The following is a 19,053-nucleotide window of genomic DNA, read 5'->3' as shown; positions in this document are numbered from 1 at the left end:
CAAAAATACAATTATTTGCAGGAGAGATAAATGTGGGGACAGGTGTATAATAAGGGGGCTGGTGAGAAGCGCACCTCTAAGGAATATTGTAAGACAATAGAAGAAATTACAAGGAGAGGTCATATAGAGAAGAGGTTATAAATTATAGGGAGGAGAGCGCAGAATAATATTACAGTAGTTATAGACTGCTTTGGATTTTGTGGATTAATAAAATAGATGTAGGAAGGACGATGAGGGTAATATATAACAATAGGATGAGTTAACGCGGAAGCCAAAAAAGAATAAAAGAGAGGAAGGGTATACAGAATAATACAAATTACTGTTATCTAGTCATAGAGATGAGTCTTACAAATCAATAAGAAGGATGCAGAAAGGGGGTTATATAGAATAAAGAGAGTGAGACGACATTCACACGAGCGTGAAAGATTTACGCGCGTAAAAAAAAACGTTTTTCACACACTCGCAAGCACTTCTTTTTTTTTCAATGTAATCGGTGCGTAAAAGACGGACAGCACAAGGATGTACATCGGTGTGCTGTTCGTGGTTTTCACGCACCCATTGACTTCAATGGGCAGCTAGGTGCGTGAAGACGCACCAATTTAGGTGAAGGATGCCATTATTCGGCATCCGTTTAATGGATGCGTTACCCATAATGGTATCCGTTTAATGGATACATCATGAAAGGCTATTGGAAAGCCTATGATTTATCCATTAAACGGATGCCTGTGACATATGCCATACAGTTGGTTTAAGTTTGCCTCCGTTCCTCTAGGTTTCTATCGACTACGCTATTGTTTCCGTGAAAGAAAACAGAAACCTAGCGGAACGGAGGCAAGCTGAAACCAACTGAAAGCAAATAATTTTGAAATCAATGGTAATGCAAACGGAAGCGATAGTTTCCATTTGGCTTTCCGTTCATCTGTTCCTCTGACGGAAAGGTTAAACGGAACGGAAAGACGACTCTGATGTGAATGGGTCCTTATCAATGAACCCCCCATGTTTTTGCTTTTTGAATGACTTTGTGCTACTCTTTCAATATAATTTTTATTTGTATGTGGTTGGAATCACTACTTTCACCAAAAACAACAGATTATTTTAGATGATATTTTATAAACTTTAACAATATAAGATTCTAGAGGGGATGTTTGTAAAGGCTACCATGGGCACTGTCCACACTACTGCCAAAATCTCTGTTTGGAAAATCTGTTGGCAGTTTTATCATATTTGACTGGTAAAATAGCGCAGCATGCAGGTCTATTCTTTCCGTCACAATGACAAACACCACAGCGGAACCTGACGTATCCTATTATAAGCCAATATGGTTCATCAGGAGAATTTTTGTCCATCTTACACCAGATCTGGTTATTTTCGCTGTTCTGCTTTTATGATGGAGCAGAAAGAAGGAGATCTTGACAGTAGTGAGAACAGTATAATTTTGACCAACGCCCTTATACCCAGACTAACAAACACACTCTGCACGTGCATGTTATGTCATTGGAGAAAGGAGGGCCGAGTGAATACCAGACAACTTTGCCAAAGCTCAACCTTGAAAATGACGAAACATGATCAGCCAAGGATCTAACATAGGCAATCCTCTTTTATGTCCATAATGGATGGTCATCCGGTTTGACCAGAACCCCTATACATTGGACATTCAACAGATATTGCCTACAACAATGAGATCTTCCAACAAAACTGTAATACTGGCGTTTAAAGGGGATGTCTACTTTAGAAAACCACTTTACCCAGGAGAGCTTGGCATCCCTTGAGCGGACAACTGCTATAAAGAAGTGGACACACTCCATCTATATATTACACAGACATCCGATGACTTTAGTGGGTGCATATATAATTTCATCAGCAATAAGTGAATAATGTAGACGGGTTGTTCTAAATAAGCCCTTTTAACTTTTTTACATTTTCTTTATAGGAAATACAAAATTTAAAGCAATTTTTGATATTACATATAAACCATAAAACGAAGTACGGGAATCATATACTGTATAACTGCGGACACATATTATAGCATAGGTGCTCTGTCATATTTACAAAGGTGGGAGGGGGTTAAATCTTGTATTGCAGTGTATAAGGGAAATCGGATAAAGTACTATATAATCTGTGCGTGGTGGTGGCAGATTGTACAGGGTCTGGAGAGATTAAGATCTAGCATTATAAAGGACAAACCTGCACGTATATTTGTAAAGACCCTTTTACACAGATTATCGTGTAAAATAGCAAGATGGAATAAAAGTTCGCAACCATTGGCTAGCGCAAACATGTTCAGCGATTGCATGATCAGCAAAAAATTGCTTCCCCAATACTATTTTTATTTACCTCTGTGTGGATTTTCAGTTAAAAAGTCTTAATGTGAATTTTTATTTTTGCAAATTTATTTGGTGGATCAATTTACTGTACTGACTGCTATTGTAAAGGGTTGATTAGATCAGATCCAGTAACATACAGAATTAAAGGAACTCACGTAATGTGGTAGAAGATAAGTGTGGTGGGGATCTGATCCTGTATTGTACAGTGTGGAGGAGATCAGATCCTGTATTGTATAGTGTGGAGGAGATCAAATCAGATCCTGTATTGTACAGTGTGGAGGAGATCAGATCCTGTATTGTACAGTGTGGGGGAGATCAGATTCTGTATTGTACAGTGTGGGGGAGATCAGATCCTGTATTGTACAGTGTGGGGAGATCAGGTCCTGTATTGTACAGTGTGGAGGAGATCAGATCCTGTATTGTACAATGTGGGGGAGATCAGATCTTGTATTGTACAGTAATGAGGAGATCAGATCCTGTATTGTACAGTGTGGAGAGATCAGATCCTGTATTGTACAGTGTGGAGGAGATCAGATTCTATATTTTACAGTGTGGAGGAGATTAGATCCTGTATTGTACAGGGTGGAGGAGATCAGATCCTGTATTGTACAGTGTGGAGGAGATCAGATCCTGTATTGTACAGTGTGGGGGAGATCAGATCCTGTATTGTACAGTGTGGGGGAGATCAGATCCTGTATTGTACAGTGTGGAGGAGATCAGATCCTGTATTGTACAGTGTGGAGGAGATCAAATCCTGTATTGTACAGTGTGGAGGAGATCAGATCCTGTATTGTACAGTGTGGAGGAGATCAGATCCTGTATTGTACAGTGTGGGGGAGATCAGATCCTGTATTGTACAGTGTGGGGAGATCAGATCCTGTATTGTACAGTGTGGGGGAGATCAGATCCTGTATTGTACAGTGTGGAATAGATCAGATCCTGTATTGTACAGTGTGGAGGAGATCAGATCCTGTACTGTACAGTGTGGAGGAGATCAGATCCTGTATTGTACAGTGTGGAGGAGATCAGATCCTGTATTGTACTGTGTGGAGGAGATCAGATCCTGTATTGTGCAGTCTCGAGGAGATCAGATCCTGTATTGTACGGTGTAGAGGAGATCAGATCCTGTATTATACAGTGTGGGGGAGATCAGTTCCTGTATTGTAAGGTGTGGGGGAGATCAGATCCTGTATTGTACAGTGTGGGGGAGATCAGATCCTGTATTGTACAGTGTGGGGAGATCAGATCCTGTATTGTACAGTGTGGAGGAGATCAGATCCTGTATTGTACAGTGTGGAGGAGATCAGATCCTGTATTGTACAGTGTGGAGGAGATCAGATCCTGTATTGTACAGTGTGGGGAGATCAGATCCTGTATTGTACAGTAATGAGGAGATCAGATCCTGTATTGTACTGTGTGGAGGAGATCAGATCCTGTATTGTATAGTGTAGAGGAGATCAGATCCTGTATTGTACAGTGTAGAGGAGATCAGATCCTGTATTGTACAGTGTGGAGGAGATCAGATCCTGTATTGTACAATGTGGTGGAGATCAGATCCTGTATTGTACAGTGTGGAATAGATCAGATCCTGTATTGTACAGTGTGGAGGAGATTAGATCCTGTATTGTACAGTGTGGGGGAGCTCAGATCCTGTATTGTACAGTGTGGGGGAGCTCAGATCCTGTATTGTATAGTGTGGGGGAGATCACATCCTGTATTGTAGAGTGTGGAGGAGATCAGATCCTGTATTGTACAGTGTGAAGGAGATCAGATCCTGTATTGTACAGTGTGGAGGAGATCAGATCCTGTATTGTACAATGTGGGGGATATCACATCCTGTACTGTACAATGTGGAGGAGATCAGATCCTGTATTGTACAGTGTGGAGATCTGATCCTGAATTGTACAGTGTGGGGGAGATCAGATCCTGTATTGTACAGTGTGGAGGAGATCAGATCCTGTATTGTACAATGTGGGGGAGATCAGATCCTGTATTGTACAGTAATGAGGAGATCAGATCCTGTATTGTACAGTGTGGGGAAATCAGATCCTGTATTGTACAGCGTGGGGGAGATCAGATCCTGTATTGTACAGTGTGGAGGAGATCAGATCCTGTATTGTACAGTGTGGAGGAGATCAGATCCTGTATTGTACAGTGTGGAGGAGATCAGATCCTGTATTGTACAGTGTGGAGGAGATCAGATCCTGTATTGTACAGTGTGGAGGAGATCAGATCCTGTATTGTACAGTGTGGGGGAGATCAGATCCTGTATTGTACAGTGTGGGGAGATCAGATCCTGTATTGTACAGTGTGGGGAAGATCAGATCCTGTATTGTACAGTGTGGAATAGATCAGATCCTGTATTGTACAGTGTGGAGGAGATCAGATCCTGTATTGTACAGTGTGGAGGAGATCAGATCCTGTATTGTACAGTGTGGGGGAGATCAGATCCTGTATTGTACAGTGTGGAGGAGATCAGATCCTGTATTGTACTGTGTGGAGGAGATCAGATCCTGTATTGTGCAGTCTCGAGGAGATCAGATCCTGTATTGTACGGTGTAGAGGAGATCAGATCCTGTATTATACAGTGTGGGGGAGATCAGTTCCTGTATTGTAAGGTGTGGGGGAGATCAGATCCTGTATTGTACAGTGTGGGGGAGATCAGATCCTGTATTGTACAGTGTGGGGAGATCAGATCCTGTATTGTACAGTGTGGAGGAGATCAGATCCTGTATTGTACAGTGTGGAGGAGATCAGATCCTGTATTGTACAGTGTGGAGGAGATCAGATCCTGTATTGTACAGTGTGGGGAGATCAGATCCTGTATTGTAAAGTAATGAGGAGATCAGATCCTGTATTGTACTGTGTGGAGGAGATCAGATCCTGTATTGTATAGTGTAGAGGAGATCAGATCCTGTATTGTACAGTGTAGAGGAGATCAGATCCTGTATTGTACAGTGTGGAGGAGATCAGATCCTGTATTGTACAATGTGGTGGAGATCAGATCCTGTATTGTACAGTGTGGAATAGATCAGATCCTGTATTGTACAGTGTGGAGGAGATTAGATCCTGTATTGTACAGTGTGGGGGAGCTCAGATCCTGTATTGTACAGTGTGGGGGAGCTCAGATCCTGTATTGTATAGTGTGGGGGAGATCACATCCTGTATTGTAGAGTGTGGAGGAGATCAGATCCTGTATTGTACAGTGTGAAGGAGATCAGATCCTGTATTGTACAGTGTGGAGGAGATCAGATCCTGTATTGTACAATGTGGGGGATATCACATCCTGTACTGTACAATGTGGAGGAGATCAGATCCTGTATTGTACAGTGTGGAGATCTGATCTTGAATTGTACAGTGTGGGGGAGATCAGATCCTGTATTGTACAGTGTGGAGGAGATCAGATCCTGTATTGTACAGTGTGGGGGAGATCAGATCCTGTATTGTACAGTGTGGAGGAGATCAGATCCTGTATTGTACAGTGTGGAGGAGATCAGATCCTGTATTGTACAATGTGGGGGATATCACATCCTGTACTGTACAATGTGGAGGAGATCAGATCCTGTATTGTACAGTGTGGAGATCTGATCCTGAATTGTACAGTGTGGGGGAGATCAGATCCTGTATTGTACAGTGTGGAGGAGATTAGATCCTGTATTGTACAGTGTGGGGGAGATCAGATCCTGTAATGTACAGTGTGGGGGAGATCAGATCCTGTATTGTAGAGTGTGGGGAGATCAGATCCTGTATTGTACAGTGTGGAGGAGATCAGATCCTGTATTGTACAGTGTGGAGGAGATCAGATCCTGTATTGTACAGTGTGGAGGAGATCAGATCCTGTATTGTACAGTGTGGAGGAGATCAGATCCTGTATTGTACAGTGTGGAGGAGATCAGATCCTGTATTGTACAGTGTGGGGGAGATCAGATCCTGTATTGTACAGTGTGGGGAGATCAGATCCTGTATTGTACAGTGTGGGGGAGATCAGATCCTGTATTGTACAGTGTGGAATAGATCAGATCCTGTATTGTACAGTGTGGAGGAGATCAGATCCTGTATTGTACAGTGTGGAGGAGATCAGATCCTGTATTGTACAGTGTGGGGGAGATCAGATCCTGTATTGTACAGTGTGGAGGAGATCAGATCATGTATTGTACAGTGTGAAGGAGATCAGATCCTGTATTGTACAGTGTGGAGGAGATCAGATCCTGTATTGTACAGTGTGGAATAGATCAGATCCTGTATTGTACAGTGTGGAGGAGATCAGATCCTGTATTGTACAGTGTGGAGGAGATCAGATCCTGTATTGTACAGTGTGGAGGAGATCAGATCCTGTATTGTACAGTGTGGGGGAGATCAGATCCTATATTGTACAGTGTGGAGGAGATCAGATCCTGTATTGTACAGTGTGAAGGAGATCAGATCCTGTATTGTACAGTGTGGAGGAGATCAGATCCTGTATTGTACAGTGTGGAGGAGATCCGATCCTGTATTGTACAGTGTGGAGGAGATCAGATCCTGTATTGTATAGTGTGGTGGAGATAAGATCCTGTATTGTACAGTGTGGAGGAGATCAGATCCTGTATTTTACAGTGTGGAGGAGATCAGATCCTGTATTGTACAGTGTGGAGGAGATCAGATCCTGTATTGTACAGTGTGGAGGAGATCAGATCCTGTATTGTACAGTGTGGAGGAGATCAGATCCTGTATTGTACTGTGTGGAGGAGATCAGATCCTGTATTGTACAGTGTGGGGGAGATCAGATCCTGTATTGTACAGTTTGGAGGAGATCAGATCCTGTATTGTACAGTGTGAAGGCGATCAGATCCTGTATTGTACAGTGTGGAGGAGATCAGATCCTGTATTGTAGAGTGTGGGGAGATCAGATCCTGTATTGTACAGCGTGGGGGAGATCAGATCCTGTATTTTACAGTGTGGAGGAGATCAGATCCTGTATTGTACAGCGTGGGGGAGATCAGATCATGTATTGTACAGTGTAGAGGAGATCAGATCCTGTATTATACAGTGTGGGGGAGATCAGATCCTGTATTGTACTGTATGGAGGAGATCAGATCCTGTTTTGTACAATGTGGTAGAGATCAGATCCTGTATTGTACAGTGTGGAATAGATCAGATCCTGTATTGTACAGTGTGGAGGAGATCAGATCCTGTATTGTACAGTTTGGGGGAGATCAGATCCTGTATTGTACAGTGTGGGAGATCAGATCCTGTATTGTACAGTGTGGAGGAGATCAGATCCTGTATTTTACAGTGTGGAGGAGATCAGATCCTGTATTGTACTGTGTGGAGGAGATCAGATTCTGTATTGTACAGTGTGGAGGCGATCAGATCCTGTATTGTACTGTATGGAGGAGATCAGATCCTGTATTGTACAATGTGGTGGAGATCAGATCCTGTATTGTACAGTGTGGAATAGATCAGATCCTGTATTGTACAGTGTGTCCGAGATCAGATCCTGTATTGTACAGTGTGGGGGAGATCAGATCCTGTATTGTACAGTGTGGGGGAGATCACATCCTGTATTGTAGAGTGTGGAGGAAATCAGATCCTGTATTGTACAGTGTGGAGGAGATCAGATCCTGTATTGTACAGTGTGGAGGAGATCAGATCCTGTATTGTACAGTGTGGGGGAGAACAGATCCTGTACTGTACAATGTGGAGGAGATCAGATCCTGTATTGTAGAGTGTGGGGAGATCAGATCCTATATTGTACAGCGTGGGGGAGATCAGATCCTGTATTGTACAGTGTGGAGGAGATCAGATCCTGTATTGTACAGTGTGGAGGAGATCAGATCCTGTATTGTACAGTGTGGAGGAGATCAGATCCTGTATTGTACAGTGTGGAGGAGATCAGATCCTGTATTGTACAGTGTGGGGGAGATCAGATCCTGTATTGTACAGTGTGGAATAGATCAGATCCTGTATTGTACAGTGTGGAGGAGATCAGATCCTGTATTGTACAGTGTGGAGGAGATCAGATCCTGTATTGTACAGTGTGGGGGAGATCAGATCCTGTATTGTACAGTGTGGAGGAGATCAGATCCTGTATTGTACAGTGTGAAGGAGATCAGATCCTGTATTGTACAGTGTGGAGGAGATCAGATCCTGTATTGTACAGTGTGGAGATCAGATCCTGTATTTTACAATGTGGAGGAGATCAGATCCTGTATTGTAGAGTGTGGGGAGATCAGATCCTGTATTGTACAGTGTGGGGAGATCAGATCCTGTATTGTACAGTGTGGGGGAGATCAGATCCTGTATTGTACAGTGTGGAGGAGATCAGATCATGTATTGTACAGTGTGGAAGAGATCAGATCCTGTATTGTAGAGTGTGGAGGCGATCAGATCCTGTATTGTACTGTATGGCGGAGATCAGATCCTGTATTGTACAATGTGGTGGAGATCAGATCCTGTATTGTACAGTGTGGAATAGATCAGATCCTGTATTGTACAGTGTGGAGGAGATCAGATCCTGTATTGTACAGTGTGGGGGAGATCAGATCCTGTATTGTACAGTGTGGGGGAGATCACATCCTGTATTGTAGAGTGTGGAGGAAATCAGATCCTGTATTGTACAGTGTGGAGGAGATCAGATCCTGTATTGTACAGTGTGGAGGAGATCAGATCCTGTATTGTACAGTGTGGGGGAGAACAGATCCTGTACTGTACAATGTGGAGGAGATCAGATCCTGTATTGTAGAGTGTGGGGAGATCAGATCCTATATTGTACAGCGTGGGGGAGATCAGATCCTGTATTGTACAGTGTGGAGGAGATCAGATCCTGTATTGTACAGTGTGGAGGAGATCAGATCCTGTATTGTACAGTGTGGAGGAGATCAGATCCTGTATTGTACAGTGTGGAGGAGATCAGATCCTGTATTGTACAGTGTGGGGGAGATCAGATCCTGTATTGTACAGTGTGGAATAGATCAGATCCTGTATTGTACAGTGTGGAATAGATCAGATCCTGTATTGTACAGTGTGGAGGAGATCAGATCCTGTATTGTACAGTGTGGAGGAGATCAGATCCTGTATTGTACAGTGTGAAGGAGATCAGATCCTGTATTGTACAGTGTGGAGGAGATCAGATCCTGTATTGTACAGTGTGGAGATCAGATCCTGTATTTTACAATGTGGAGGAGATCAGATCCTGTATTGTAGAGTGTGGGGAGATCAGATCCTGTATTGTACAGTGTGGGGGAGATCAGATCCTGTATTGTACAGTGTGGGGGAGATCAGATCCTGTATTGTACAGTGTGGAGGAGATCAGATCCTGTATTGTACAGTGTGGAGGAGATCAGATCATGTATTGTACAGTGTGGAAGAGATCAGATCCTGTATTGTAGAGTGTGGGGGAGATCAGATCCTGTATTGTACAGTGTGAAGGAGATCAGATCCTGTATTGTACAGTGTGGAGGAGATCAGATCCTGTATTGTACAGTGTGGAGGAGATCAGATCCTGTATTGTACAGTGTGGAGGAGATCAGATCCTGTATTGTACAGTGTGGAGGAGATCAGATCCTGTATTGTACAGTGTGGAGGAGATCAGATCCTGTATTGTACAGTGTGGGGGAAATCAGATCCTGTATTGTACAGTGTGGGGGAGATCAGATCCTGTATTGTACAGTGTGGAGGAGATCAGATCCTGTATTGTACAGTGTGGAGGAGATCAGATCCTGTATTGTACAGTGTGGGGGAGATGAGATCCTGTATTGTACAGTGTGGGGAGATCAGATCCTGTATTGTACAGTGTGGAGGAGATCAGATCCTGTATTGTAAATTACAAATTGTTCAGATCTAAAAAACAATATACACTCAATCTCTAGTTTTATCACGTGTGCTAATATCAGTATAAATAATATGCAATCATGTTAAAATCTGTCCCCTAGAGCAACAAGGACAGACCATGATAATTCTTTCCCATCCCAGGGCTTTATATTACTTACAAAAATAGTCATACATATTTTTATTTGACTGAGCAAATTTTTTATTGCACCCACATCTGACATGAGCATGCACCAAAAACAGCTCATTAAAAAGTGGGTTTTAATGATCTGGGTGATCACAGGTACAGTGTGTAGGAAGTGGTAGATGGTTCTACTGCAAAATACATGGTGGTTGCCCTTTGGCATCACTTATGGCCCGCACGTAAGGATGACTGGCCACTATCTGAACTAGTAGTTTAATAGTCGGCTATGTGTTGAGGATGGGTTTGCAGATCAAACATAGTCTTGATAGAAATAAAATCATGGATATCAGTGTATGTGTGCAGTAATTGTGTGTACAACTGGCCTGACACTTGGCCCATCATAGATTGTGAATAGCTATATAGTCTGCTGTACAGAAAAAAAATTATATTGTTTCCTGGAAACTATCAGCAAGCATATTAGTAAACTTCTGCCAATTTTTATTCCAGTTTTAGCCTATTCACCTTAATACACTATTTAGCTCAGCTTCTTAATACTGTACTTGAACATCCAAAAAGTCTGATTAGCATATAAATAGCTAACACTTTTAAAGGGAATTAATCTGTTAACCAGCAGAACATCAGAGGGTGATAAAGGCAATTATCATTAAGATCCGAACAAATATTTGTAACTATAATGACTCCATGTAAATGAGCAAAGGCTGATAAAAAATATTGTTGATCGCTGATTAAATTGATCGTTCATACTAAAAATTCATGGACATATAGCAAAAGCTGAACCGGGGTTAAACGCTTTCACTAAATAGCAATTACTATTTGTAAACAGGTTTTAGTGACACAGTCCATTCAAAGCAAGACACCACTATGAACCTACAGTATTAAATAGAGGCACAAAATGTATCAGATCTGTCAACAGCAGCTTGTTGACGGTTTCCAAACAGTAAAAGGAGATTTAATTTTTTTTCCTGAAAAATAACTACAAAATAAATAAAAACAACAAAATAGGTAATGAGGATTTATCACAAAGAAGCAAGTCTTAATACTTGCTGACTATATATAGACAATGTAAACTAAAGAATAAATAAAAGACCAATGAGCTGTCGTAGCTAGGCTTTCTTTCACATGGCGATTAGGTTCAGTTTGCTCTAGACCTGTATCTTAATACCCTGGCCAAGTCAAAGTAGCTTGTTGGCGCACACTACGTACCCATGGCATGTGCGCCGGTTGCCCCCCTAGCTATGCCCCTGCATAAAATCATGGGCTTTAAGGGTAAATATCTGTTAATCTGGTAATAAACGTAGTAAATAAAAAACACGACTAACTATAAAGCGGTTACTACAAACCCACAACCCTAAATAAATCATATGACATATGTCAGGTTACATATATACACGCCAGCACACGTAGCCCCCCATATATATATATGAAAAGCCAATGACTACATGAAGGCAGAACTATTCCTGCAGTCGCAGACAGGTCACAGACAGCGTTGGTATCTTTTAGATATATGGATCGTAATGTAGCATAAAAAGATTGCAGCGCACACGATTCGACAAAGTCAAATTACCAACGCCATTAAATGCGACTGCGACATCGCAGAAAATCGAGGCAATTGTAGTTGGGAGACTTTTTTGCATTGTCACATCCCCCACGCTGTACAAATATGTCCTTAAAAAAAATACACTATATCCAAAAAAACTGAAAAGAATACAAAAATAGTATAGGCAGACGAGTTCAATACAATAAGGATGCAAAAGTATTCACGCCATAGGAAAGGTGGTGTAATAAGAAAATGTATAGTACATGTAATAAAGTCAGTCGTAGAGCTCTGCAGGGGGTACGAGTCCACGTTATATCGTCCGGACATTTATAATACATGTTGAGGCGGGATCTAGGGAAATGTCACTGGGATGAATGAGTCCAGTGCCAGGCTGAGTGAAAAGCGTGCAGTCCAGCAGTGAAGGGGTGCACAGCGAATGGTCACATGGGGTTCAGTCTCTCCAGATGTGCACAAGGGAATTAAGGGCACTGTGTGTTTCATATGCACACAGTGGATAGATGACTCCTTTATTTGCAGGGCTCCTTTACATTATATATATAGGGTGCTCACATCTGCACACAGGCTGCTGTGCAATCCAGACGCCTCCTAACATGTGACCTTTCTATAGAAGCCCCTAATGTATACTCAGAACTGCTGACTAATGGCAGCCAGGTGTCTGTTACATGTATGTGCATAGGGTCCATATGCACTTGTCTCTTGCAAAGCTAGACATGGATGACATGCACATGTATGATGCACTGCACAGATCACATACATGCAATCACATACATATCCATGCAGTATGTGCAGATAGATCTTTACATAGCCTGCCTATTGCCTATATATTCTACATGATGATAGCTTGTTCTGCAACACAGATATTAGTCATGCATGCATGCCTGCACTCACACACACATGCAGGACATGGGCTTCAGCCATGCCACACACATTTACTCACGATTTGAGGGGGTTGTGCAGGGCTGTGTTCATGGTGCTGCTGGGTATTAAGCAGGAACACTGCAGCCCCTCTAATATCACAATACTGTACAATTTCATTCATTCTGCACACAGCAGCCAATCACAGGCCAAGCTGAGGGAAGCCGGCCGCGGGTTGTGTCGGGATTTGTAGTGCTCAAGCAGCAGGCGGCTGATGGTTAGGAGAAAGGAAGGAACCACGTGTCCCAGGGTGCCGTGCGAGAGACAGGTCTGGGAGGCTGAGGAGGACGCTGATTGGTGGAGAGGGTTAGGGTACTGTAAGAGGGGGAGGTGGGTGACAAAGAGAGGGGAAAGACAGGAAGGAGGGGGGACGTGAAGGGGTACAAGGCAGTGAGGAGGAGGGAGATATTTCAAGAATGGAGGGGGGTAGGAGGAAGGGGAGTGATTAGAGAACGCAGGAGGTGTGCTGGGGAGACAGACTGAGGGAGGGGGGTGTCTGGGCACACAGGTAGAGAATGAGACAGACATGGTATGTAAGGGAATGAGACAGACAGGTGGGACAGGAATGAGACATACATACTGATTACCAGGAGAGAAGACTCTGTGCTTATATATACGCTGCTTCTGGAACCACATATATATATATATATATATATATATATATATATATATATACACAGAAAGAACTCAGCTAATACAAGCGGTGCATAGTATCCATACCGAGAATTGGGGTGCATATCGGGGCATCTATGATGATTGACGGTCGACCTATGAAAATATTGGTACATTCGTGAATATATTGGAACGATTGGTGAAATCGTTGTGTCTATGGCCAGATTTAGACTGACGCCTTAAAGGGGTATTCCCATCTCCGACATTTATGCGTTATCCACAGGATACGCCATGAATGCCTGATAGAAGTGGTTCCCACGTCTGGGACCGGCACCTGTCCCTAGAATGAAGCCCCCTGACCCCCGTCCCACCTTCTCCCACTGTTGCTCGGCTCCAGCCACTGAGTTACGAGGTAGCGAGGGGTACGGAAACAGCGAGCTTAGATCTTTCAGTACTCTCAGCCACCTTGAAACTCAGTGCCCGGAGACCAGCAACAGTGGGGCGGGGGTCAGGGCCCCATTCTGGAGATAGGTGCGGGTCCCACCTCAGAGAAAGGCCATAAATGTCCGAGACTTCCTACACATTGGAAATTCTTAGTGAGATATCGAGCACCTCCGATCCCCAGAAACGGTCAATATATCACCCTGCATGCTTGGTCCGGGTGACTTAATTGGTCAAGAGTTAAGACTGCGGGTGTGGCCGCCTTAACAGATTTAAAGTGGTATGCCCAACTTAAACATTTATGGCAGAGCCGCAGGATATGTGATAAATGTTTTATAGATGCGGGTCCCAGCTCTGTTCCCATAACTCCCTCAGAAATGAATAGAGAGAGCTGTGCACATGTGCGGCCACCTCTCCATTTATTCTCCACCTGGATGTGTCTGTTGCCTCATCAGGCTGGACTGGGGTTTGGTGACCCCTGTTTCAAGATAGGTGCAGGTCCCAAAGCTGAGACCCACATCTATCAGACATTTATGGCATATCCCGTGGATATGCCATAAATGTTCGAGATGGGTAAAGCCCTTTAAAGGGGTATTCGAGTCTCCAGAATTTTTCACCTATCCGTGGGATAGGTGACAAATGCTAGATGGGTGGGGGTCCGATCGCTGGAAAGGTGAAAAATGATGGAGGCTGGAATACGCCTTTAAGGTCTCATTCACACATTGCAGATTTGCTCAGTATTTTGCATCAGTATTTTAAAGCAAAAATCAGGAGACGATGGGAAAAAAAGAATACATTTTTTCTATTGTATTTCCTGTACTCCTGTTTTTGGTTTACAAATACTGATGCAAAATACCGAATAAATCTGCAATGTGTGAATGAGGCCAAACAGGGTTGTCCAGGATTAGATAAAATAGCAGTGTCTGGTACTGCAGCTCAAGACCCGTTACTTAGAGGGGTTATACCTTAAATCATTTTCATACCAAGAGTCCTGAAATGCTGTTGATAAAGTAAGTTTCTAGCTTAAACAAATATTATTTTCAATATTTTTGCTTCCCTGTGTCCCCCCTTGGTGCTGATGTTAATCAGTGCTGCTGGGGAGGGGCTCTGAGCAGAGTCAGGCCTCATGCACACGAACATATTTTTTTTCCTCCCGTAAATACGGGTCCTTTGTCACACTTATTCGACCCGTATTTCACCAGTATTTACCCGTGCCCATAAATACGGGTCCGTTGTCCCCAGTATTCCACCCGTATTTACGGACCCGTTTTCTCTGCACTAATCGACAGCCCCTTCTCTCTATCAGTGATGGATAGAGAGAAGGGGCAGCCCTTTCGGGCAGAGTTTCCACAGCGATTGAAAGTAAAAGAAGTTCACACGTACCCCGGCTGTTGTCTTGGTGACGCGTCCCTCTTTTGACATCCAGTCCGACCTCCCTGGATGACGCGGCAGTCCATGTGACCGCTGCAGCCTGTGATTGGCCTGCAGCGGTCACATGGGATGTAACGTCATCCCGGGAGGCCGGACTGGAGGAAGAAGCAGGGAGTTCTAGGTAAGTTAACTTTTAATACTATTAACTCCAGCTATTAACTGCCGATCAGTTAACTCTTTCAGCAACCTAGACAGTGACTATCCCCTGACGTCGCCTAGCAACGCTCCCGTAATTACGGGTGCACACGTAGCCACCCGTAATTACAGGAGCCCCATAGACTTCTATGGGCCTGCCGTGCCGTAATTACGGCCTGAAATAGGACATGTTACATATTTTTCACACGCCCGGGCACCTTCCCCAAAGCAAACGGGAAGGTACCCGTGGCCAATAAAGTCTATGGGCCCGTAATAAAGGGCCGTAACTACGCCCCGTAATTACGGGCATTTTTAAGTTTGTGTGCATGGGGCCTCAGTCATCTTCCTTATCTGGCAGCTCACCATATAGTGAATTCTTATTTCCCCTGCAAAAGGAGTGTCCTCAGCTATACTGCTATGCTGCTGCAGATGCTCTGCTCCTTCCCTGACAAGCAGGGCAGAAAGCTATTTCTATTGGCTGCTCTGCAGTGAACCTAGAGAATCACTATAGAGAGATCTGGCTGTGGGGAGAGTGACTAAGCATGTGTATGCATCAGCACTCAGCTCAGTAGGCGGACGTGCTATACACTTTGAACACAAGGTGGTGCCATACTATTACATCTGTAAGTAAATGTCATCACTCGTTACTGGTTCGTTATTTGAACAGCATGTCAATGGCAAACATTGTTCATTTGTTCTGATCTATACAATTAATATGATATTTAATGGTGGGACAACCCCTTTAAGCCACCTCTTTAAACAATAAGAAAATAGTAAATGTAAACAGGAATAAAAAGTTAATTATTGTTAAAACATGGTGGTCTGAGAGTTTTAACTGGTTCCTGACCGCTGGCTGTGTATTTACGGCCAGCTGTCAGGGTCCTTAAAATGGCGCCATATACTATTTACGGCGCGGGTTTTAGCTTACTGCACAAGCGATCGGGCAGCTGAATGTCGGGGACCCTGAGGAGAGGATAGAAGCAGCTTTTGCTGCTTCTGTCTTCTCTGATCTCTTTTACACAGCGCTCAATGCGCGTTGTGTATATGAACAGAGGCATCAGCAGCGCCGCTGCCTCTATTGGTCCCGGTGATCATGTGACTGGTCACATGATCGCCGGGATTCCGTTAGCGGCAGACTGTTGCTGGGTCCCAGCGCAGCCCTATTAGTGACAATAGTCACTATGAGAGGGCTGATTTCCCTGCAGCCCCAGTTACAGTGGAGAAACATGGTGTAAAAGAAGAAAAAGAAAAAAAAGTTCCCCAAAGGTCTTTTCTGACCTTTGAGGGACAGACCATAGTAATAAAAAAATAAAAGTAAAATAAAGTGCAAAAAAAAGTAATAATAAATACACATAAAATACCCACCCCCAAAAAAACGTCCCCCCCCCCCCGCGAATCATTGTCGTAACGCTAGCCCTGAGCCAATTACCCTAAAATAGACATGTAATATATTAAAATTTACGGTAGACAATGGTTATCACAAATAAAAGGTCTATTTTAGGGTAAAAATATATGTTATTACCAGAAGAAAATAGCTAAAAAGTAAAAAGGCTTATTTTCTTACTATTATTTTCAAACTTTAAGCCTAAAAATTCTAAAATAGCAAAAAGGATGTGTATAGAAATGAAAAAAAAATAAACCTGCATTGTCTACGGAAAAAACATCGCAAAAATCTAGCTAGCCCAACAAATAAAAAAGTTATAGCTGTTTGGCTGGATTCACACGAGCACATTACGTCCGTAATGGACGGAACGTATTTCGGCCGCAAGTCCCGGACCGAATTCAGTGCAGGGAGCCGGGCTCCTAGCATCATAGTAATGTACGATGCTAGGAGTCCCTGCCTCTCCGTGGAACTGCTGTCCCGTACTGAAAACATGATTACAGTACGGGACAGTTGTCCTGCAGAGAGGCAGGGACTCCTAGCGTCGTACATAACTATGATGCTAGGAGCCCGGCTCCCTGCACTGAGTTCGGTCCGGGACTTGCGGCCGAAATACGTTCCGTCCATTACGGACCGAACATGCTCGTGTGAATGCAGCCTTTAACTAACGCGTGTTAAAAGGGCTAAACGGTGTCTGGTCCTGAAGGCTCAAAATAGCCCGGTCCTGAACTGGAAGGAAAGTTTTGTTACATTTTACAAAATACGATAAAGAAATTGCATAACTTGTAATTTCCTAATTTTCATTGGAATTGCTCCCTCCAAGCAGATTGATACAATAATAACCCAAAAATTGACAGCTCCCACCCTGTATGCGCCATTTCTGCAATTCTGCATAAGGTTATTATCGGACCGCTCTGCTCGTTAGCATATATTAGGGAATTGCTAGCTATGCAACGTCTTATTCTTATCTTTAGGGCTTATTCAGACGAACGTGTAATACGTCTGTGCAATGCGCGTGATTTTCAGGCGCCTCGCACGGACATATGTAACGCAATGGGGTCGTGCAGACAGTCCGTGATTTTTACGCAGCGTGAGTCCGCTGCGTAAAACTCACGACATGTCCTATATTTCTGCATTTTTCGCGCATCACGCACCCATTGAAGTTAATGGGTGCGTGAAAATCACGTGCACCACACGGAAGCACTTCCGTGGAACGTGCGTGATTCGCGCAACAGCAGTGAAAAGTATGAATGAAAACAGAAAAGCACCACGTGCTTTTCTGTTTACAAACATACAGAGTGTCATAATGATGGCGGCTGCGTGAAAATCACGCAGCCGCGCACCATATGATCATGACACACGGAGCTGTTAGGTGCCTTTTGCGCACGCAAAACGCCGCGTTTTTTGCATGCGCAAAATGCACACGCTCGTGTGAATCCGGCCTAAAAGTGTAGCTAAACGTTTGACAAACTCCTGACATGTCATAGTGACATGTCAGGAGTTTGGATTGGTGGGGGTCCGAGCACTGAGACCCCCACCGATCGCTAGAACGAAGCAGCTGAAGCCCTCGTGTGAGCGCTCAGCCGCTTCATGTCTGTTCGGCTTTTTCCGGAAATAAATGTATCGTGTACGGACTCAATAGAAAGTCTATGAGCCCGTACTCCGATACATCGGCTTTCCGGAAAAAGCCGAACAGACACGAAGCGGCTGAGCGCTCACACGAGCACTTCAGCTGCTTCGTTCTAGTGATCAGTGGGGGTCTCAGTGCTTGGACCCCCACCAATCCAAACTTCTGACATGTCAGAAGTTTGTTGCGTATTTTAATGTGAAATTTATGCTCCTCATTGAAATCTATGGGCCAAACACGCAGCATCTCCGGACAGAATATGCATCATAAATTGACATGCTGCGGACCTGAAAGTCACTCCGCAGAACACTTACCGCAACTTTTTTCCGCAACGTGTGGCTGAAATTATTCACTTTGCTGCTACTGTAAAGGCTGTGGATTTTCCGCACAGAATTCCGTTGCTGAAATTCCGCAGTATTTAGGCTACGTGGGACCCCAGCTTCAGGCCTCCTTCACACAGATTTTTATCCTAGCCATTTAAACTGCATCAAGAAAACGCTTCCAAAAACGTAGCGTTACTAAAATGTAACATGACTTTTTGATGCCATTTTTTTAATTTGGTGTCATTTTGTACATCCTATAAAAAGCCTATAATAAATACACCATACCCAGAGCATGCCGCGTTTGGAACAAAAACGCCACTGACGCACAACTTTTTTTAGGTCCATCCTAATATGT

At 43.6% G+C, this 19,053-nt stretch overlaps 1 protein-coding gene across 4 annotated transcripts in view; it reads right to left on the bottom strand.

Annotated features, from left to right (window-relative positions):
• DPF1 (double PHD fingers 1) overlaps positions 1 to 12,896 on the bottom strand; it is a 72,528-nt gene extending 59,632 nt beyond the window's left edge. Inside the window, exon 1 of one of the 4 annotated variants that reach the window (XM_075836065.1) lies at positions 12,771 to 12,896. In XM_075836065.1, the coding sequence (XP_075692180.1) occupies positions 12,771 to 12,868 (98 nt within the window). In that variant the 5' untranslated portion in view covers positions 12,869 to 12,896. The remainder of the gene's footprint in view (positions 1 to 12,770) is intronic. The other 3 variants (XM_075836063.1, XM_075836062.1, XM_075836064.1) reach the window with 3 other exon arrangements.
• Between the last annotated feature and the right edge of the window lie 6,157 nt (positions 12,897 to 19,053).

This window comes from Rhinoderma darwinii, chromosome 8 (assembly GCF_050947455.1).
Source record: "Rhinoderma darwinii isolate aRhiDar2 chromosome 8, aRhiDar2.hap1, whole genome shotgun sequence".
NCBI lineage: Eukaryota > Metazoa > Chordata > Amphibia > Anura > Rhinodermatidae > Rhinoderma > Rhinoderma darwinii.
This window is presented reverse-complemented; position numbering and strand designations above follow the sequence as displayed.